We start from the raw sequence: 23471 nt of genomic DNA on the forward strand, positions 1-23471 counted from the left end.
TACAGTGTGTGTTTGTTCAATCTAGACTAGGTCCCGGGGTTTTTCTGCATTTGCGGTTTCCTCGTTAACAAAATTCTGGTGTCTGTGTTATTTTTTTTCCGCATTATATTTTGTTATATAATTGAAATATCACAGGTTGTGCGTTGCTCAATCAATTAGAAAATCCGACCTTTGGTTGTTGATTCAAATTGATTGACACTTGGATATTGGTCTTTGGTACCATCCCAGTTATCTCTCTAGTATTTGATAAAGACTCGCAGATTTCTATTTGCTTGAGTATATATCAATTCGATAGATTGAGATATAAACTCTTTGATATACTTTTTTATCTAGATTGAGTCTGACTGTCGAGTTGATTCTCTAGAAAGTATATTGGAGTTTGTCCACGCAGATTGCTAAGAGAAATATTGGGTGTGGTTGTTAGACCCCCGCTTTTTCAATAATATATATACAAAGGTTTTTGAGTGGATTTTATTTTGGATATGGGATTCCAAATCGGAAGAGATAGAGAGACAGAGAAAGATTTTGGAGGCGATTTTACAGGATTAACTTGTTTCTTCATCAGATTTCTATGTCAGGTTAGTTTTTAATCTTTAATCGCTTGTTCGATCTGTTTTTTTTTTTTTTGATTTTTTTGTAATGCATGATATGAATACGATTTGATGTTTCATGTTTTGATAGATCTTCTTGATTTCTGTTTTTGATTTTGATGCAACGCTTTTGATTATTTTTTTTGTTGGATGCATGATATGAAATCGATTCGGTCTTTGATTGTCAATTTTTGATTTATTCATCTTTGTCTTTTATTAAGACGTTGAATCTTTGGTCTTCGATTAATTTATTTCTTTTTATTTTTTGATTATCTATAATGTGTACTTTCTTGTACAGTGTATACACTTCAGTTTTTTCAAATCTTTCATTTGAAGATTGATTCGAAGAATTATTTCTTTCATGTCTTGACATGTTATTCAAATCTTTTAGATTTTAAATCTCCGTGTTAGTTGATTCATATATTTTTTTTATGATTTATCGTCTTTTTGAGATCTATGTGCTGGTGATTTAGATCTTTTTATATGTGATTTAGATCTTGTAATGTCTTCATCTGTGTGTTTTTACAATGCTCTGAATTTTATTCATGGTGATTAATTGATATAGTAACTGCTATATTTTTATGGTGCTTTATGGCATGTGTATTTTCTTTTACACGATATATTTCAGTTTATATAGCTTGTGCACTTTAATGTACACAGTATATTTTTTTTATAAACATATTTTGTGATATGCAAGGGTATCAACCATGTCTGAGAAGGTTGTTTATGCTATAGCGAACATTATACGCCTTTTTGTATAAGTACACAGATCACCTTAGATGAGATGAAGAGTTTTACATGTAAGAAGTGGAGGTCTTTGTCTTTTGAGACTATGGTTTTGAGATATATGGACAATCATCGCAGAGTTCTTGTATCTGGTAATATATCTCTGAAAGGTATAATTGCTTTTACGAATCTGATTAACAATGAAGATTTTTATTTGAATGTTGGTGTGCTTCAAAATATTAGTTCTCGTTCTAAATTGTAGTATTAGTTCTGGTTCTAGTACCACAAATTATGGTGTAACTGAAAGCTCTGGTACTCCTAAACTTGCTATGGTGATAGATAATGATGCAGACAAGGGTAAGCCTCTTGTTTCTGATGAGTGGTTGTATATTTTTGACAAGATAGGTAGAGAGTTTATTGGTAGTATTGAAGTAGTTAGAGTCTCTGTTGCTAAGTACAAACTAGCTACTTGTTACAAAATTAGGATTCTGAAAAATGGCACGACTCATTATACTGCAAAATTTAAGGAAAATGGTTGTTCATGGAGGATTCACTTTGTGCTTGTGAATGAGGGCTTATCTCGATTTGTTCTGAAAGATGCTAATATGCTTCACAGGTGAGCGGTGTTCTTATTTATCCACATTACTGATTTTCCTTTTTCTGGTGTTCATAGTGGTGTTCATAGTTGTGCATCTTATTATGTAGGATTTTACGTGTACACTGTGGTGCACATTGCTTATTTTTAGGCTTTTTAGGTGTACATTGTGGTGCATATTATTTAATTTTACTTGTTCTATGTTTACTTTTTGTGGATGTGGTATTGATTTGAGGTTGAAGAGTCCATCAGTTACAACCAAGATTGTAAAGTATTTGATATCTGAACATATAAATGGAGATCCTAGTTTAAAACCCAACCAGACCATTTTACTTTTTAAAAGAACTTTTGGGTCCAACGTTGAGTACCACTATGCTCGTACAGGTAAAGAAGCGGTATTTGAACAATAGTGTGGGAATGACGAGAAGTTGTTACTGATTTAGTTTGGTATGTCAAAGCCACTGAGGAAACTAATCCTTTTAGATATGTGAAATTTGAGTTTGATAATACAACAAGAAGATTTCTGAGGTTGTTGATATGTTTTGGTGCTTGTAAGAAGAGCTATAAGTATCTTAGGCCCATGATTTACTTAGATGTTACTTTTATTACTGGTAGATTCAAGGGTGGTTTATTGGCTACAACCTGTGTCAATGGCAATAACGGTTAGTATTCCTTTGTTTTTGTCAGTATTATTTTTATTTATTTTTAGTATGCAAACTTATATTTTGGCCACATATGTCTTTGTTTTAATTTTTTTATTCTGTTATTTTTAGGTTTTTACCCATACGATTTTTCTCTTATCCACGTTGAAGATAAAGCTAATTGGGAGTGGTTTTTGAACAATCCTAAAGAAGTTGTTGATGCTCGTCCTATTGTTTTTTTTAGTGATCGTGGAGAATGCTTTATACAGGGAACTGTATTCCCTAATTCATTCCATAATTTTTTATTTTATCACATCCAGGGACATCTTCTCACTCGATCAGGTGACGCGAATTTCAAGGTTGTTAGCTACTTACTCTTATACATATGCTAACTATGAAGTTGGTTTGCGAGGTATGCATGTGCTTGGCTGTGGATATGTTTTCAATTATATCAGGACTATTCCAATGGAGAACTGGGCTTTTGCATTTTTCCTTGTACGTGGATGTGGTGCTCACTCTTCAAGTGTTGCTGAGTCATTTAACAACTGGATTAGTGATGATAAAAAGTTTTCTACTTACGCTCTGTTGGATGAGATATGATGAGTATGATTAATTAAACAATTGTTTTTTTTAATTAATGAGGTGATTTTTATTTTTGTCTACATAGTTGTGTACATGTTGATTTTTTTGATCTTCCCATATCTATTCAACTATGTGTACATAGTTGTACACATGTATTTTCTTAATGTGTACATAGTTGTACACATGTTTATTTTGTTTTTGGATTTGCATTTAATTTATGCAACTTTGTGTTTTATTTTTCAGGTTAAAGATAATGTGGATGAATTCTAACAGAAGGGTAGAAGCTCGTATAAACTTTTAACACTAGGTCCATTCTCATATACGAGGCTTTACTCAAGGAGAACACCGATATTGGTCATACTTGGAGGGTTAGTGAGTTAGGGGATAGATTGTATGAAGTCCATTCTCCAAGATCTCACTGTGTAGATCTTCTACAGAAAACATGTACATATCATAGGTGGCGAGTGAATGGTTTTCCTTGTAAACATGCTTGTGCTGCCATTCATGCTAAGGGGGACGATATCTATGAAATGTTGAGACATATTTCTCCACTGAATGGTTCAACTTGGCATACTAAGATATCATATGGCCTATTCTCAATATTGACAAGCTGGAGGTTTATGATCCTTCTTGCCGGATCATTATTCCCATACCTAGGCCTCTACCCGGTAGACGAAGAACTCAGCGTATTAAAAGTGCTTGGGAGAAGTAAAGAAGACATATGATGTGCATAAAGTGCTTCAACCTTGGTCATCATAATAAAGCTACATGCCCCCTCCCTTGATGATTTTACTACTTTTATTCTTTGCTTACGTCTTGGTAGCTTTATTTTTTTTCTATGAACTATGTAATTCTTTTTCTTTATTTTTTCCTATAACTTTATTTATAATGGATGAAACTATGTTATTTTCTTTGAAAGAGTCTATGTTTTGGTATTTGCTTCTGTTAATGTGTTTTTATCAGGCCTGCATAATTTAAAAAACTTTTCAGTACATGTACACCTTGCTGTAAACTTCAATTTTCTAACATGTCAGTACATGTGTACCATTATGTACACCTTTTTTTATATATAATGATGCTATGTTATTTCTTTTAAGTATCTAGTTTGGATTTTACTTTGTACAAGCACCACTATGTCACATCCCAGCATTCCAGATGTCAGTACATGTGCACAATCATGCATATCTTAACATTTTTGATATAATGGAGAGAAGTTGTCGATTAACAAGAAGCACTATTAACACTAATTTAGTAACCTGTCAGTACATGTGCATAATTAGAATTCATACTTTAATTTCTACCTCTGTCATTACATGTGCACAATCATGGAAACTTTAATAATTTCTACCATGTCAGTACATGTCCACAATCATGTACATCTTAATATTTTTCTAACATATAATATATCCTGCAAGTCTGACACAAGTCTACATTCAAAACATCAGTATTCAAATTCAAATATCAGATCGAAGTAAGTCTCAAACAGAAAGTTCACCTGAAATTTTAAAAAGTTGTCTGAAAATTAAAAACATTTGAAGCAATTCAGAAAGTGCTTTTTTTCTTGTTCAAAAAATCCTCTTCATATTCAATCGTTGCATTCCTTTACTCTCACTCCAGTCCTGATATAGTTATTCTTCTTTCTAGATCCCAACTTTGGCTTAAGCTTCGACAGGTTTCAACATCTTTTCCATCATTTTAAATCTCATTTGCTGATAGATGTCTATGGCCTTCTCCTCATTTCTTTCTATGTTTTTTCTTTTCTTGACACTTCTTTTCAAAAAATAACCAATTTAGACGAGGCGGTCCGGGTTGATTTCTTGTGTCGATCATGGAATGTTTTTCATTTCATGCTCTTCTATAGGTGGACTTCCTATTAATGCTCTCTTCTTGTTGAGTTCCACTTGCACTACATGTGTCATTTCCTTTGTGAAAAAGCGAGGGTCTAACAACCACGCCCAATATTTCGTTCGGCAATCTATATGGACAAACTCCAATATAATTCCGTGAGAATCAACTAAACAGTCAGACTCAATCAAAGAAATATATCCAATAGTTGTATCTCTATTTCTCAATACAATCTGCAATCGAACAGATATGTGAGCCTGATTGATATGAAAAATAACTTGAAAGGTATCAAAAACCAATGTTCAAGTGTCAATCAATTTCTATCAACAACCAAAGGTTGGATTCACAAATTGATTGAACTACGCACAACCTGCGATATTTCAAGAAAATATAATGCGTAAAATAAATAACATAGACACCAGAAGTTTTGTTAACGAGAAAAACGCAAATGTAGAAAAACCCCGGGACCTAGTCCAGTTTTGAACACCACACTATGTTAAGATGCTACAGACACTAGCCTACTACAAATTAACTTCAGACTGGAATGTAGTTGATCCCTAACCAACACTCATACTAATCAAGATATAATCGCGTTCCTTATGTCTCTGAATCCCAGCAGGACTGTACGCACTTGATTCCCTTAGTTGATCTCACCCATAACTAAGAGTTGCTACGACCCAAAGTCGAAGACTTATAAACAAATTTGTATCCCACAGAATTGTCTATTCTGATAGATAAATCTGTCTCCCACAAACATATCTATGAAGTTGTTCCGTCTTTTGATAAAATCAAGATGAACAAGAACCAATTGATAATCCGGTCTTATATTCCTGAAGAACGGCCTAGAAATATCAATCACCTCACAATAACTTAACTACATGATAATAGAACAAGTTATTGTGGAATCACAAAGAATGAGACGAAGAGCTTTATGATTAGTTTTTATATCTTACCTATCGGAGATAAGTCTCGAGCAAATCTTAGAGAAGATAGTATTCAACACGATATAACAAGTAAGATCAGTATACGCAACTACAGAGAAAATAGTTAGATCTGACTTCAGAATCCCAATGAAGTCTTTAAGTCGTTAACTTATAATGGTTTAGGAAAAACCTAGTTTAGAGGAGAATCGACTCTAGTCGCAACTAGTATCACACAGGAGGTGTGGGGATTTGGTTTCCCAGTTGCTAGAGTTCTCCTTTATATATCCTTTCAAATCAGGGTTTATTAAGTTAGCTTAGAGAAAAAGCATTCGAAATTCACCGTTAGATAAAAATCTGATTTAAGATACAAGCTAAGTTTGCTTGAAACCAAAGCAATATCTCTTCACCGATAGATGGTCTTAGCTTGTCACACACAAATGAAATATACTCTCATTTAGATATGGGTAAGCGTACGTAAACGTGTATATTGATTTGGCTCAATAATAGTTAACCAAAGTTAGCCATATTGTTAGAGCATTGCTCGGTCGAACTCGCATGCGTTGCTATCTCAAGCATGTTTGTCAATGTTAGTGATCAAAAATATAAGTCTTGCTTTATAGCCTATTTGTAGATGTCTCGGACTAGGACATAGTGAAAAGACGAGGGTACCCAAATATACCTCAATCTAAAACTTTTCCTACTTATAAGTCCTTTCTCCGAAAGTGATTGTCTATAGACTGAGTCGAGACAATACAACTAATTGGTTCACACTTCGTGTGATCGTCTATGGATACAAGATCGAGACAATACAACAACGAAGTACGTTTACTTGATAAAAAGGTTCGGACTTAACCAAACACAATAGGATTCACTTATCAAGTAAATATGAATTAACGTTTGTGTGATTTACTTTAATTATAATAAAACAATTATAATGCGGAAAATAAGAGTAAATGATACAGCAATATTTTGTTAACGAGGAAAACAACAAATATAGAAAAACCCAGGGACCTAGTCCAGAATTGAATACTCTCAGGATTAAGCCGCTACACAAAATTACACCAACTTCGTATAGTTGAGACCAAGCAACTGAACTAGTTTGAGTGAATCTTATATCAGAAGAGAAAATTCTCAAGCATAAACAAACTAGGTGCAATCAAAATTCAACCACCGTTAGTCAATCAAATCAATGAAAACAAAAGATAAACCGCCATTATTTAGTTTGCCACCAACGGTACTGACTAGAGCTTCTCAATCCCAAAGAAGACTTTAAACCGAGCGGCCGTAAAAGATTTCTCCTAATTAGGTTACTCTCCTCTCCGAATAGGAGACTTCACCAGTAGCAGCACAACAAGAGGTAGTTTGATGTTACGAAGGATTAGTTTGCTAGAAATGCAAACTTCAGTATTTATAGACTAGGAAGTTTGGACACAAAGGAATTTCCAAAACCGAAAATATTCTCAAGATATTCATTAAAGCACAAATTCAGTTTCCATAATTCCTGGAAATGCTCTGTCCAAAAATAATGATCGAAATTTCTCAGAAAATCTCTAATTAGTAAATGCACATTACTAATTCTTATTTTCCTAAAAAATGAAATTAATAACCTTAATTAAAAGATTCTTAACTTATTTATGTTTCGATCATGGGATTTCTTCCTTAAGCTATTAAGGAATAACTTTGAAAAATAAAAGATAAACATTACTGTACGTGTTCAAAGTATGTCGACATCTTTACACATTAACCAAATATATTTTCGGCATCTCTAATATTTCTAGAATAATAAAAAATTCGAAAAGATATTTTTGGATAATTTTTTGTGTTAAAAACACAAAAAGTGCTCGGATTTGATTGAGATTTTTTGTGGCCGTTTGCACATGCTCAAAGGATCGGTTCCCTCTTGTTGCACATGTCCTTATGATCGGATCCCCACAAATATATGTTATCTAACTTGTACGTGTTGCACATGTCCATAGGATTGGTTCCCCTTTGCCTAAAAACGTGTTGCACATGTCCATAGGATCGGTTCCCCTTGCTGCACTTCATACAAGGATAGATTCCCCTTTGTGATGTGTTGCACCTCTTACTAGGATCGGTTCCCCTTTACCCAGAGTTGGTCTTACACAAATCACAAACTCGATCATACCATCTCAGGTGATTACTTAAAATCGGTTTCACTAATAAAAGTCATACCAATACAAAAGTCAGGCCTTTGTGAATAGTTTTACCAAGAACATAAACAAGTCATGAGCGGTTATACTAATCACACATATTGTTAGTTCAAAATATATGCAATGAATAACATTACCAATAATGACTGGCGATTTCCTTTTTCGATTCACAAAACAAGTTCATGAATTTACTTCAAAATCTTCACCTTATACCCATACATAATCACAATAACATTCAACCGATTATGTCGACGTCTTATCTATAAAGTTTAATGTTTAAGCAATAAACCTCATATTGTACTCCTTAATACTATGTCTATCTAGAGTTCAAACATGCTTCGCAGTTTTGTTTTCAATATGCACGACTTGAAAGATACGTTAGGGAATGAAACAGTTCAAGTCAAATATCACTAACCTCAAGTGGAAGGATGATTGTTGTTGTTGTAGCTCCTTGCTTCTTCACATCTTCAGGTCTTCGCAATACTTGTAATGTCTCATATCCTAATACTTTCAAGCTAACCTATACGAAGTTGACTCTAGTTCATAATCAAGCGAATCTTAACATGAGTTTTGATTCACTAAAATATGACAACCAAACTTGACATACCAATGCTTGGTGGGTTCAACCGAGCTATGCTCTAACAATATCCCCCTTTGTCAATTTTAGTGACAAAACTCTTACATCATATGGATAAACAAATTACAAGAAATCATTACACATTCGCTTGATTCCCGAATTCAACAGCACAGTAAACTGCATACATTTAATCCTTAAAAATGCTGATATTGACATTATAATAACAAAGCTAATACTCCCCCTAAGGAAGATAGGTAGATTTTCAATCCGCACGTCTTTGTTATACCAATTAATATGATATGTTACTCCCCCTTAGTCTGTGCTTTCACTCTTTTGTTTAGATAAACGTTCAAGCACCAATGTTCTTTTCCTTAGTGATACTAATCAATATAAAATCAATACAGTATCACTTGTTTACTCCATATATTTCTCCCCCTTTTTGTCACAAAATGACAAAGAAACGAAAAATAAAGGACAACAAGAAAAGAATCTTACAAATCTCAAAATAGACTTGCAACCTGTAGAGTTAGCCACGAGGGTTCCACACACCATGTTCTGATAACCAATATCAAAACCGAAACTACAAGAAGTTTTATTTTGATATGTTATCAAGGAAACAATTGTCCGAAACAATTTTTCCACTTTAGTTTAGAAAACCAAAAATCAACCAAGCACCTTAGTTCCTTTGCTAAACCGATTGTACAAAATCAATCACTTATTCGGTAAGACCAAAATAAAGGTAACTCTATTTTTATCATCAGGTTCTAATTATCCATAAACTTAGACCTTTCAATTTTAAAAAAGACAAGTACTAGGTTAGTTAACTAGCATTTCTTGTTAAGGCATTCGATTAGACTTGAATAACCGAAACCTCACTTCGATAAGTCTAATTAAGATCAGAATTAACTTAGTTTCTCTTATCCGGAATCGAATTGGACTAAACAACTCATCCCGTAAACATTTTATTTCGTTAAGCCATAAATAACTCATACAAACCAAATAAATCAACTTGCATAATTAATCACCTCAACCAGAGGCAATTGAAACAACATAGACATTATAGCACCACAATTGCACCGAAATTTTGTAAGCCTAAACAATTGATACCACACAATAAAGCAAGATAACAATAGTTTTTCTTAACCGGAACCAATTGAATCACACATACATCCATACACACATAGTGGAATAAACATCAATTGTACCGAAATTTTGTTAAGCAAAAGCAATAAATATATATGAAATAAAATTCAGGATTTTATTAAACAGGAAAACAATTAACTAACAAGATTGTTACCTCAAATTTCACATCCACTTCTCCAATAAGTTCGCATCTTCGTCCAGGCAGAATTGATATCGAAATATCATCATGTTGTCATCCTTATGCAAAGACAAAAGAATAACAACAACCAACCTTTACCAGAGAAAGGTTGAAAATCGGTTTTAACAATTGCAAGCAAAAGTTGAAAACCGTCGAAACACATATGATTTTATGCTAAACCAAACCGATTCAACATATTGTGACTTTTTCACATATTATTTCTACCAACATAATATGTGAGTTTTTCACTTTTTCACATATTATTTCTACCAACATATTGTGACTTTTTCACAATATTATGTGACTTTTTCACTTTTTCACATATTATTTCTACCAACATATTGTGACTTTAACAATCCCTCATGATCCTTTGATAAAGCCTACCAACATGGGCTAGAATTTAATCCTCTATCTTGTAGGGAATTGAATTGCGAAAACAACTTAAAAAGAATGAGGTCATTCCGAGTTCGGATGAAGAAGTTATGGGAAAAACAGTTTTACACTTCTTCGTATAGGGACCTCTCACTGGGATCGGTTCCCCATATTGCACCTATCACTAGGATCGGTACCCGAAGTGTTACTTGTGACGGATCACAACACTAAACTGTTTTTGACATAACTTTTTCATACGATGTCCGAATTCAGTGATTTTTGGCTCGTTTTAACCGTAAAAACAAAAGCTACACATATATGATCAGTAGATATCAACATCATAAACTCAAAATTACCGTTTCTATCAAAACCTCAAATATAGATAGAGAAAGTATGAGTATAGAAGACAATAAATCTCCTAAAGATGTTAATTAGTCATATAATAACCGAGAGATCATGTGCTCAGTTTTTCATGTGCTTCCTCACCTTTAAAAAGATTGAGCACTAAGGTGAGCATGCACATTCTAACACAAATAGGTTGTGTTGAGTTGATCCTTGTCTTGTTCGTCACGAGTGACTGAGACCGAATCATCATTCTTGACCTCTTGCTTGGTTTGTTTTCTCTTGTTCCATCTCTTGTTTTTCTTCTTTGACTTGTGATGATGAGTGTCATTATCACAACGTCCACTAGTATAACAGAATTCATACATGATATCTCTCTTTAGTCTTTCAAGAAAATTCTTGTAATTATTGTCATCAACAATTAACAACTGAGAGTCATTCTTGTGAATAACTTTTGGTCCCTTCTTGGCTATGGAGGATTTCGAGACCCATTTGGAGTTGGGTTTCGCAGGAGCGGTTTTCTCCTTCATACCATTAGGATCAATGTCCTTTTGAATATTTTGCGGAACACCCTTTCTCGAATTTGGAACATCAGATCTTGTTTTTGCATTTAAAAAGTCATCTCTATTTCTATAATTGGGTCTTTTATGAAACGACCTTGTCGAGTGATATGCAAAATTTGAACTATCATTATAATAATTTTTTTCCTGAAAATTAGGACAATACCGATCTGAGTTCCTTTGGGGAGCAATCTTAGCCAATTCATTTGATACAAAAGAAAGTGTATCTTTTATCTTACGAATATTGCATACCCATTCCACATGCCCTTTATTACCACAATAAAAACAATGCTTAGTAACATACGAAGTCTGAGTTTTAATGTTATCTTTTTGTGGATCCTCTTGCATTGGAGCTCGACGATTTTTCTTCCTCCTCCTCTTCTTCTTCTTCTTCTTCTTCTTCTTCTTCTTCTTCTTATCTTTGTTCAACTTTGTTGCTTCCTTGACATTAGCAGAAGTGCTCTCTTTGATTGTCGTACTTGAAGAGAATGATTGAACATAATTCTTAGGCTTGGCTGGTTTTACTTATTTACAAGAAATACTAGCATTTTTTCCATCAGTGGAAGCCTCTAGTTTAGAAGAATTTTTAGCTTTAACAAATTTTACCTCTTTGCTAATATTTGAAACATCTATTCCCTTACAGCCCAATCTTCGTGTATCACGATGATTTCTACTTGCTTCTAACATTGAGGTTAAATTATTTGAGCTAGCATTGAACTTTTTAAGGTCCAAATTTTCTTCTTCCAACATCTTGATTTTATCAAGAGCACTAGCTAGATCAGCCTCAAGGCGTTTTTCTCGGGAGAGATATTCACCTTCTTTCTCTTCAAAACTCTTTTGTTGAGAGTTAATCCTTGCATCATAATCAGCAAGTTTCTCTTCCAACAAATGTACTTTTTCAAAAGTAGCATTACGATCTTTCTCTAAAAGTTCCGCTCGAGAAAGACTAGCACTTTCTTTTTCTTCAAGATTCTGTATATATTTAGAATCAGTTTTCTTTGCTTCCTCGAGACAATTGTTAAGCCTTTATTTCAGAGAATGTAACTCTAATGAAGCTTCTATTTTTAGAGAAACAAATTCAGACTTTGAGGAGTCAAGGCTAATGACAAGTTGATCAATCATAGCTTGCAGACAATTTATATCGTCTAGATATTTTTTTTCTCTTTCTAATGCAAGAATTAGTTTAGTTGAACATGAGAGAAATTTTTCGCTTAATTCATTTTGATGAAATGTTTCTATATTCGATGAATCAATGTTTTTATCGTCATCAAGAAGAGTTCTTTCAGAGTCTGAATCATTGATTACGCATACAAGATTTAACTTAATCTCGTCTTGAGAACATTCAGAACTATTCTCAGAAGAGAAAGTAGAACTTAACGAAGAAGCCCCTTTTAAACATTTCTTAAAATCAAAACTTTTAAAGTCTTGCGATACGTTAACTGAGTCTTTCTTTAGTTTCCGCTCTCGCTTAACTTTACTTTGACTCATGTCTTATAGGTTGGATCACATCAAACACAGATTGTTAGATCTTTTCGTGTTTGCCTGCTCTGATACCAATTGAAAAGACGAGGGTACCCAAATATACCTCAATCTAAACTTTTCCTACCTATAAGTCCTTTCTCCGAAAGTCATTGTCTATGGACTGAGTCTAGACAATACAACCAATCGGTTCACACTTCGTGTGATCGTCTATGGATACAAGATCGAGACAATACAACAACGAAGTATGTTTACTTGATAAAAAGGTTCGGACTTAACCAAACACAATAGGATTCAGTTATCAAGTAAATAGGAATTAACGTTTGTGTGATTTACTTTAATTATAATAAAAATAATTATAATGCGGAAAATAAAAGTAAATGACACAACAAGATTTTGTTAACGAGGAAAACTACAAATGCAGAAAAACCCTGGGACCTATTCCAGAATTGAATACTCTCAGGATTAAGCCGTTACACAAAATTACACCAACTTCGTGTAATTGAGACTAAGCAACTAAACCTATAGTTCACCTAGTTCTGTCTGTATTCCCACGCCTCAAACTTATAAATAAGTCACGTACTTGGATCAATTCCTTTGGTTCGTATTCCAAACAATAAAGGAACAACAAATCTGTTTGGTATCAGCTCTCTTCAATCAAGTGATATGAGTCGGACAAAGGCTCTTCTGTTTATCTTAACATAAACTCCTTCGCCAGGTCCTTATATCCATCTTATGTTCAATTACCAAAGTAATCGTTAAGATTTTGCGATCAACACTCTTAATCCAAAGAATTGTGTTGATGTCGATCTACTCAATTAATCAATCCAATTCTATCATAAGGATAAAATCGATTATTAATTGGATCCTCTTTTTACCGACACAAGTATTGTGCACACCAAAGATTATGAACTCACAAATTAGAAATATTCAATATCTTCTTCGTCTTCAAATCTTCTTAGATCTTCAATAAACACCTGCACACAATCAGTTGAATCTCTTATGATCAATCACGCACAGAACGGAGTCTGTTAACAATGGATTATCACAAGATCGTCTTTAGAACTAACAACAGTCTAAAGATCCATGTCGAAACTCTGAACTAGTTTGAGTGAATCTTATATCATAAGAGAAGATTATCAAGCATAAACAAACTAGGTGCAATCAAAGTTCAATCACCGTTATTCAATCAAATCACTGAAAACAAAAGATAAACCACAATTATCTAGTTTCCCACCAACGGTACGGACTAGAGATTCCCAATCCCAAAGAAGGCTTTAAACTAAGCGTCCGTAAGAGGTTTCGCCTAATTAGGTTACTCTCCTCTCCGAATAGGCGGCTTCACCAGTAGCAGCACAACAAGAGGTAGTTTGCTGTTACGCCGGATTAGTTTGCTAGAATTGCAAACTCCAGTATTTATAGACTAGGAAGTTTGGACACCAAGGAATTTCCAAAACCGAAAATATTCTCAAGATATTCATTAAAGCAAAAATTTGGTTTCCATAATTCTTGGAAATGCTCTGTCCAAAAATAATGATTGAAATCTCTCAGAAAATCTTTAATTAGTAAATGAACGTTACTAATTCTTATTTTCCTAAAAATGAAATTAATAACCTTAATTAAAAGATTCTTAACTTATTTATGTTTCGATCCTGGGATTTTCTTCCTTAAGCTATTAAGGAATAACTTTGAACAATAAAAGATAAATATTACTGTATGTGTTCAAAGTATGTCGACATTTTTACACATTAACCAAATATATTTTGGATATCTCTATTATTTCTAGAATAATAGAAAATTTGAAAAGATATTTTTTGATAATTTTTTGTGTTAAAAACACAAAACGTGCTCGAATTTGATTGAGATTTTTTGTGGCCGATTGCACATGTTTCAAGGATCGGTTCCCCCTTGTTGCACATGTCCTTAGGATCGGTTCCCCACAAATATATGGTATCTAACTTGTACGTGTTGCACATGTCCATATGATCGGTTCTCCTTTGCCTAAAAACGTGTTGCACATGTCATAGGATCGGTTCCCCTTACTGCACCTCATACAAGGATCGATTCCCCTTTGTGATGTGTTGCACCTCTTACTAGGATCGGTTCCCCTTTACCCAGAGTCGGTCTTACACAAATCACAAAATCGATCATACCATTTCAGGTGATTACTTAAGATCGGCTTCACTAGTAAAAGTCATACCAATACAAAAGTCAGGCCTTTGTGAATAGTTTTAACAAGAACATAAACAAGTCATGAGCAGTTATACTAATCACACATATTGGTAGTTCAAAAGATATGCAATGAATAACATTACCAATAATGTATGGCGATTTCCTTTTTCGATTCACAAAACAAGTTCATGAATTTACTTCGAAATCTTCACCTTATACCAATACATAAACACAATAGCATTCAATAGATTATGTCGATGTCTTATCTACAAAGTTTAATGGTTAAGAAATAAACCTCGTATTGTATTCCTTAATACTATGTCTATCTAGAGTTCAAACATGCTTCGCAGTTTTGTTTTCAATATGCACGACTTGAAAGATACGTTAGGGAATGAAATAGTTCAAGTCAAATATCACTAACCTCAAGTGGAAGGATGATTGTTGTCATTGTAGCTCCTTGCTTCTTCACATCTTTAAGTCTTCGCAATACTTGTAATGTCTCATATCCTAATACTTTCAAGCTAACCTATACGAAGTTGACTCTAGTACATAATCAAGCGACTCCTAACACGAGTTTTGATTCACTAAAATATGACAACCGAACTTTACATACCAACGCTTGGTGGGTTCAACCAAGCTATTCTCTAACACATAGATTGTGTAGTTGAGCCTTAGACTTCACGGCGTTCATCATTTGAAGACGAAGAACTACTACGAGAACTTGTGGAGCTTAATTAACAAAAGGTATGTGGAGACTGAAACTCATCTATCACTTGAAAAGTCTATTTCTACTTTATCTCCTATATTGAGATATAAGTCGTATTACGATATAGTTTTTTATTATACACATTTGCGATTTCGAGCTGAGTTTAACTCGCTTACATATTTCTCGGAATATGTGTTGGAAAGCTTTCGCTTCGACCAAGTTCATCTTACATTCTTGATGAAATTCAGAATATGATCATGTGAAAAGTGCCAAGTAACATTTTACATGGTTTGTGTGATACAATCATTTGCTGTAGTCTTGGAATGTTTCATTTGATAATTTCAATAACTTGAAAATCGCTTTGATGTTAATAGTATGTGAAGAACGACTATTGTCATCCTCTAAGAAAGTTTCAATGATTGAAATTAAGAGTTTAGAATCAAGCAACCATGTTTGGATATAAACATAGTGTGTTATCACATTTGTGTGTAAGTCCAAAACCGGGAGCCTGAAGTATGCGTACCCGTACACGTACTGGAAGTTGCTGATGTCTGGGCAAGTATGCGTACCCGTACGCATACTGGTGGAAGTTTCACGTCCGTGAATTTCTGCTGGAGTTTGGAAGTGTGAATTGGTATGCGCACCCGTATGCGTACTAGCGTAACCAAACTCGGTCCAGCTACCTAAGTATGCGTACCCGTTTGCATAATTGAGTAGGTTACTTTCTAAAATCGGTTGTGTACATGAACTTAAACATTTATATAATAAGGAATGTAATCTTTGCAAACCGTGGCTATAATGTTCATGAATTGATTCGAGTGAATCAAACCGATTTTTTTTCAATTGTGTTATTGTATACTTCTATGATGGCTAACTTCAGTTAACTATTGTGGAGCCAACATGGTGTACGCGTTTGGGTACGTTTACATAAACCTAAATATGGGTACTTTTCATTTGTGGGTAATAAGATAAGTTCGATCTAAGGGAATCAAGTGCATAGTATCAGAGACATAAGAAACGCAACTGTACCTTGAATCAGTGTGAGATTGATTAGGGTTCAACTACAATCCAGTCCGAAGTTCATTGGTAGTAGGCTAGTGTCTATAGCGGCTTAATACAGTGTGGTGTTCAATCTGGACTAGGTCCCGAGGTTTTTCTGCATTTGCGGTTTCCTCGTTAACAAAACTTCTGGTGTATGTGTTATTTATTTTCCGCTTTATATTTTGTTTAAAATATCACAGGTTGTGCGTCTAATCGATCAATTGGGAAATTCAACCGTTGGTTGTTGATTGAAATTGATTGATCCTTGAACATTGGTCTTTGGTACCGTTCAAGTTACTCCTCTTATATTCAATTGGGCTCGCACATTTCTATTTGTTGATTGCGGATTGAATTAAGAGTTAAAGATATATAAACTCTTTGATATACTTTTCTCTAGATTGAGTCTGACTGTCTAGTTGATTCTGTAGAAAGTATATTGGAGTAAGTCCTCTCAGATTGCCAAACGAATTGTTGGGTGTGGTTGTTAGACCCCCGCATTTTCAATTGGTATCAGAGCAGGTAAACACCATAAACCTAATAAGTTTGTGTTTGAATGATCCCTAAAGCCGATTCTCATGGGAAACCTCTTTGGGAAACTTTCTCTTGGCATCTGTAACGCACGCCAGAATTACTTAAAGATTGTTCACAGATTATTTTGGACTAGAAATTTGGGTTTTCATGATAATCTTGTTCAATCTAAGACATTGGAAACTTAGATGATTGTTGCAAAACAGCTGTTGTAAATACTGTTGCTTTTTCGCTGATTTTAAGACCCTAGAATATGACTGTCCTGCACAGCTTAATGTTCTTCAGCTTTTAAACAACGACACTGTTCTGCGACTGTTTCCCGTGCGTCAATGTTCTTCGCGTTCTTCCTCTTCAGCAGCAGCATCAGAAACAGAGTTTGGTAAATCTTTGATTTCTTCTTCTCTGGCTCTCCTTAGGTTCCCAAACTCTCGATACCTCTTTTATATGACCCAAGACATCTATTTATATCAAAAATACCGATTAAATCTCTCCCAAATCTTCCAAAATCTCTTTCCTTCTCTTCACGGCCAAGTTGCGGCAATTTCTTGTTTTAGAATTTCTACGCGTTTCTGAGCTTTCCTTTTTATTCTAAACTCTTCCTTAGGAAAGTTTACAACACTTTAATATCTCTAAAATTCCCTAAAACAGGTCACATACGTGAGTTTCCATATTTTCTGTTGTAAGAAAAATCCGTCGATTGAGCCCAGTCTAATCGATTTAAACACCCATATCAGATTCCTAGACCCATAAGGAGTCTATCCAATGAAAATCAGAGGTTTAATCGACCTCAAACTCCTCCAAATCACGATTGCCAAAACTGTTCTTCACTGCACCTATTTTCCCGCCAAAACCTGGTTTTTGAAATGTTGAAGATGGTTGCCCCTTATCCAGGGTAGGGGTGCGATTAACAACTGCCTGGAAATGGGATGCCCCTTAGTAATTAGGTTACCCCTTATCCAAAGTGAGAGTCCAAATAGCAAATGTCCTCCGAGTGCTTTCTGACAACTTTTCGAGCCAATTTTTTTCCAAAAATGTTTATTGTCCAAAAATACCTACAAATAAATAAAACACCATAATAAGTACAAAAATGAGCCCTAACAATATATAGAATCGAGACAAATCGGACACAAAAATGTGTCTATTAAATACCCCCAAACCTATTATTTGCTAGTCCTCGAGAAAAAATAAAATAGAAATAAAATCCTAACTCACTGTCACAGGCATCGTCGATTGCATTTAGAGTATGCAATAAGCCTTTAAACCCCTAGGTGTCCCTAGTGGCAGAGCGTTGTCTTCGGAGGGCTTACCAGAGGTATACCCACAAAACCTTTATACTCCAGACCCTAGCTATCTACACAGAACCTTGGAAGGCACTAAACAATCTCCTTGGTTGGCATACTTATTGACTACATGAGGAAGTACCCTGATGCGAAATTCCAATTGTTGTACATGAGTTTGCACTCAAGCATACTAAAATTCATATGAAGTGACAGAGCTCTACTCAGATAGTCGCACTATGGACATCAATATCCGGAGTCAAAACAAATCACATGGATAGATTAAGAAGATGGATATAGAAAAACATAGATGGTTTTGATGTTTACTAGGTGAACGATGTTTCTCATATCTGTCTGAAGGCCTCCGCCAAAATGAACCTATCCTAATGGACTGAGATACCGGTCTGACTAATATCAACACACTGGCATATACAAGGGTACCAGTGGTCGATAATCCTAACTCTAGGTCAACACAACTGGCATATACAAGGGTTCCAGTGGTCGACTTTATTGAATTTATTTCAGTTGGTCTGATGGTCTGGTCTTTTTTTTTTTTTTTTTTCAATCACTCTAATTCACCCTAGCATTGGTAACAACTTGAATCATGAGCCCCACCTAATCACTTAGAGAAACATAATTTAAAAACAAAATAAAAACAGAAGTGAAAAGGACTCAACGAGATATGGTGAAACTATCATGTTATTTCTAACACCTGAGCTATGTGCTTTTATGAATAGACTCTTTAGATGTTGTCATCTAGTCAGATTGGTTCCTCAACTCCTACAACCAAAATGCTTCCATCCACTTATATTGGTTAGTGCCATCTTTAATAGGGATAAATTTCTAGGCTCTGGAGTTTATTTATTGCAACGAAAAGGTAACAAAAAGTTCTACCCCACCCCCAAACTTAAATCTAACATTGTCATCAATGTTTCTAATCAAAGAACAGTACCAAAAATATAAGTAACATGAGGAAATAGTAAAGAGAGAAGTCGGAAAGATAGTACCTGGGTGAAGTGTAGCCAAAAACCTATAAAAATATTATACAACATACAAAATCGCCTCGATGGTCAATCAAGGTAAACAGGGTCCTCCAGAGGGACCTCCTCAACATCACCGGTAGGAAAAGGCTCTAAAAAGGGCTTCAATCGCTGACCGTTAACCTTCGAAGAACTACTACCATCTGGTGTCTCAATCTCAACAGCGCCATGAGAAAAAACAATATGGACCACAAAAGGACCGGTCCACCGAGAGCGCAACTTCCCGGGGAATAGATGCAAACGAGTGTCATACAGAAGAACTTTCTGACCTAGAGAAAATGACTTTCGTAAAATATTCCTATCATGCACATGTTTCATTTTGTTCTTATACTCCTTAGCACTATCGTATGCATCTCTACGAATCTCGTCCAACTCATTGAGCTGCAGCTTTCTTTGAGCTCCTGCCTTGTCAAGTGAAAAGTTTAAAATCTTAATGGCACAATAGGCTCGATGCTCTAACTCAACAGGCAGGTGACATGCCTTGCCAAACACTAAACGATAAGGTGACATTCCAATGGGTGTCTTAAACGCAGTACGGTAAGCCCATAAGGCATCAGTAAGCCTCAAAGACCAGTCTTTCCTATTTGGATTAACTGTTTTCTCTAGAATACGTTTAATTTCCTTATTGGAAACCTCTACCTGACCACTAGTCTGAGGGTGATATGGGGTTGCTACTTTATGGGTAATACCGTATTGTTTCATTAAAAGAGCAAACGGTCTATTACAAAAGTGTGAACCTCCATCACTAATTATAACTCGCGGTGTATCAAAACGTGTAAGTATATTCTCTTTCAAAAACTGGACTACGACCCTGTGGTCATTCGTTTTACACGGAACCGCCTCAACCCACTTAGACACATAGTCTACAGCGACAAGTATGTAAAGATAACCAAACGAAGTAGTAAATGGACCCATAAAATCAAAGCCCCACACATCAAAGACCTCAATCACTAAAATAGGGTTCAAAGGCATCATATTTCTACGGGAAATGGTTCCTAACTTCTGGCAACGCTCACAAGAAACACAATGACTATGAGAATCTTTAAACAACGAAGGCCAGTAAAATCCACACTGCAAAATCTTAGCAGCAGTCTTCTTAGCACTAAAATGACCCCCACATGCATGTTCATGACAAAAAGGAGATAATACTAGACTGGTCACTCTCAGATACACATCTCCTAATAATCTGGTCCGGACAATACTTAAACAGATAAGGATCGTCCCAAAAGAAATGCTTAACCTCGGGTAAAAACTTAGAACGATCTTGCTTACCCTAATGTTGAGGGGTTCGACCAGTAACAAGATAATTCAGTATATTTGCATACCAAGGTGATTGGGAAACAGAGAACAATTGTTCATCAGGAAAGCTATCCCTTATAGGAAGGGAATCACTAGGGGACCTAACAACTAGCCTAGCCATGTGGTCTGCTACTACATTTTCTGCACCCTTTTTGTCTCTAATGTCTGGGGAAAATTCCTGTAACAATAGGATCCATCTAATTAATCTAGGTTTGGTATCCTTCTTAGATAAAAGGTATTTCAAAGCAGCATGATCTGTATAGATTATGATCTTAGAACCTAATAGGTAGGACCTAAACTTATCCAAGGCAAACACGATGGCTAAAAGTTCCTTCTCGGTAGTTGTGTGGTTCATTTGGGCATCATTCAGAGTTTTTCTAGCATAATAAATCACATGAAGTAATTTGTTTTCTCGTTGTCCTAAAACGACGCTTATAGCATAATCTGAAGAATCACACATAATCTCAAAGGGTAGGTTCCAGTTCGTACACTAGACATCGGAGTCAGTGGCCCGAGTCGACTACAACAGATTCATCCCCCATCTGGAACGGGAGGTAAGATTCTAAACACTCGCGAATCCCCTGTCAGCGAGTTACTGGACTCATTCGTATGCATATATGTTGAGGACTGAATACGGACATTTATTTTTCTAGTAAAGGGCAAGGCCTGGCCATACAAGATAAGGGTTCGGATTTCATCACCGTTCTCTTCTTGCCCGCTTTAGGAACACGTAACCTACGCGAACCTAAGCCTAAAATTTTGACTAGAACGAGACCGATAGGGTAACGAGCTTAATAGGAAAGTCATTCGAAAAATATTGGTTACTCTTTTAAGCATACTTCGAAGCTCTTGACGGTTTCTGTAAGTTGAATGCGTGACTGGGCCGCCTTGTAATACCGGTGAGGCCTTGGGTATCAAAGCTCCACCGAGCTTCCCTCGCCTCTATTCAACTTACGTTAACTCGGATTGATTCCAGAGGAGTTTGCTTAAATTGTAACGAATTCCCGTTTGAAGGATTAGAAGCTGGTCTAGAAACAATCTAAGTGGAGCCATCATGCTTTTTGTTTGCTAGAAATCAATAGGTTTGATTTGGTTGAGTCGGCCTTGATCTGTGTTTGCTTACCCTTCCAATTTAGAAAATTCTATTGTATACCTGAACGTAAAAGAGACGCACTAGGTAGATTTGTTAAAGAGAAACTTAGTAGTTCGAAGCGTCTCGATTACCTTAATCTAGAAAGTCCGACTTTTGAAGAGTCTGTTTTTGAACGTCCTTTGACTGAGGAGAGAATCCTTGTTGCTCCGATAGCGCCAGAAATGGCAACTTTGAAAGCTTTGTTGAATCCAACTAGGACTACCCGTCCTTCTTGTATTAAGTTAGCTGAAACGGAGGCACCCTATGAACTGAAACCTGGGACCTTACAGATGTTCCCAATCTTTTTAGGGAAATAAAATGAAAACCCTTATTACCATGTTAGGGATTTTGAGGAAATTTGTAGTACTCTAAGAATTAGAGGCTTAGATGATGATTCTTTGAAACTTAGGTTATTCCCATTTTCCCTGAAAGATAAGGCCAATTCGTGGCTGTATAGTTTGGACTCCGAGTCAATTGAGACATATGAACAACTTACATCTGCCTTTTTCAATAAGTTTTTCCCTAGGCACAAAACATCGTCTATTAGGACGCAAATATGCACATTTTCACAACAAGAGGGAGAATCTTTATATAGGTATTTGGAAAGGTTCAATGATTTATTATCCCAGTGTCCTCATCATGGTTTAGAAAAGGTTAGGCTAGTTCATATCCTTTATGAGGGTTTATATTATTCCACAACGACCATGGTTGAGTCTCTATGCACTGGTGGATTTGAAAACCAAACTGTTGATGCGGCGATGGAATTTTTTAATGAAATCGCCGAAAAAACCCAGCAGTGGGAAAATAGTAGGGCACCCCAGAAAAAAATTCTTTTAAGTAGAGGAAACGTTAATAGGGTATAAGGAGGCTATGAATCAGATGCCAAAATTGTTGCTATAGAAAAAAGGTTAGAAGCCTTAGAAGTGGGCCAGACTAGTGGTAGAGTGGAGCCTTTTTGGGAAGGTCAGAATATTGAAGAGCAGGCCAATGCTCTTTATAATAACACTAGATTTGATAACCGTCAAAAGATTGACCCATATTAAGAAACCTATAATCCTGGTTGGAGAAACCATCCAAACCTTTCGTGGTCTAAGGGCCAAAGTCAAGGTCAGTTTAGTAATTCTAATGCTCCCCCAGGTTTTGGCTATACTAAGAATCCTTCAGGACTAGCTCAGTTTCAGAATCAGTCAGATAAGAAAATCCTAAGTTTAGAGGAATCTCTCGCCTTGTTAACTCAGCGAACTGCAAAATTCCAATTATCCGCAGAACAGAGTCTACAAGCTAGTAATAGGATAGGACAAGAAAATAGTCAGGCTATTTTCGAGTTAAAAACCCAGGTTGGTCTGATAAGTGATTCTTTAAGAAAAAAAGGTAAGTTTCCTAGTCAAACACAACCCAACCCTAGAGGAGTTCATGAATTAGGTGCAAAACCATCGAATCAATTGAATGCTGTTAGAACCCTTAGAAGTGGTAGAGTTGTAGACAATAAGGTAACCATGCCCGATAGTGAACATACTGTAGTTCACCCCTCAGGATCTCACCTCTCAGAACC

General features: G+C 35.5%; 1 protein-coding gene and 1 pseudogene across 1 annotated transcript; one reads left to right on the forward strand and one right to left on the reverse strand.

Moving 5' to 3' along the window:
* The first annotated feature begins 1422 nt into the window (after positions 1 to 1422).
* Positions 1423 to 3152, forward strand: LOC113272603. The gene is made up of 6 exons (XM_026522415.1): positions 1423 to 1486; positions 1560 to 1932; positions 2147 to 2306; positions 2471 to 2573; positions 2685 to 2785; positions 2895 to 3152. The coding sequence occupies exons 1-6, from the start codon at positions 1423 to 1425 to the stop codon at positions 3150 to 3152; spliced, it is 1059 nt and encodes a 352-aa protein (XP_026378200.1).
* Positions 3153 to 22465: 19313 nt separating this feature from the next.
* Positions 22466 to 22565, reverse strand: LOC113276747 (annotated as a pseudogene).
* Positions 22566 to 23471: the final 906 nt, after the last annotated feature.

This window comes from Papaver somniferum, chromosome 4 (assembly GCF_003573695.1).
Source record: "Papaver somniferum cultivar HN1 chromosome 4, ASM357369v1, whole genome shotgun sequence".
NCBI lineage: Eukaryota > Viridiplantae > Streptophyta > Magnoliopsida > Ranunculales > Papaveraceae > Papaver > Papaver somniferum.

Coding starts and splice junctions, on each gene's coding strand:
- LOC113272603 (XM_026522415.1), top strand. CDS start 1,423: ATGGTTTTGAGATATATGGACAATCATCGCAGAGTTCTTGTATCTGGT. Junction 1,933..2,146: donor GATGCTAATATGCTTCACAG/GTGAGCGGTGTT, acceptor TATTGATTTGAG/GTTGAAGAGTCCATCAGTTA. Junction 2,307..2,470: donor CTCGTACAGGTAAAGAAGCG/GTATTTGAACAA, acceptor GCTTGTAAGAAG/AGCTATAAGTATCTTAGGCC.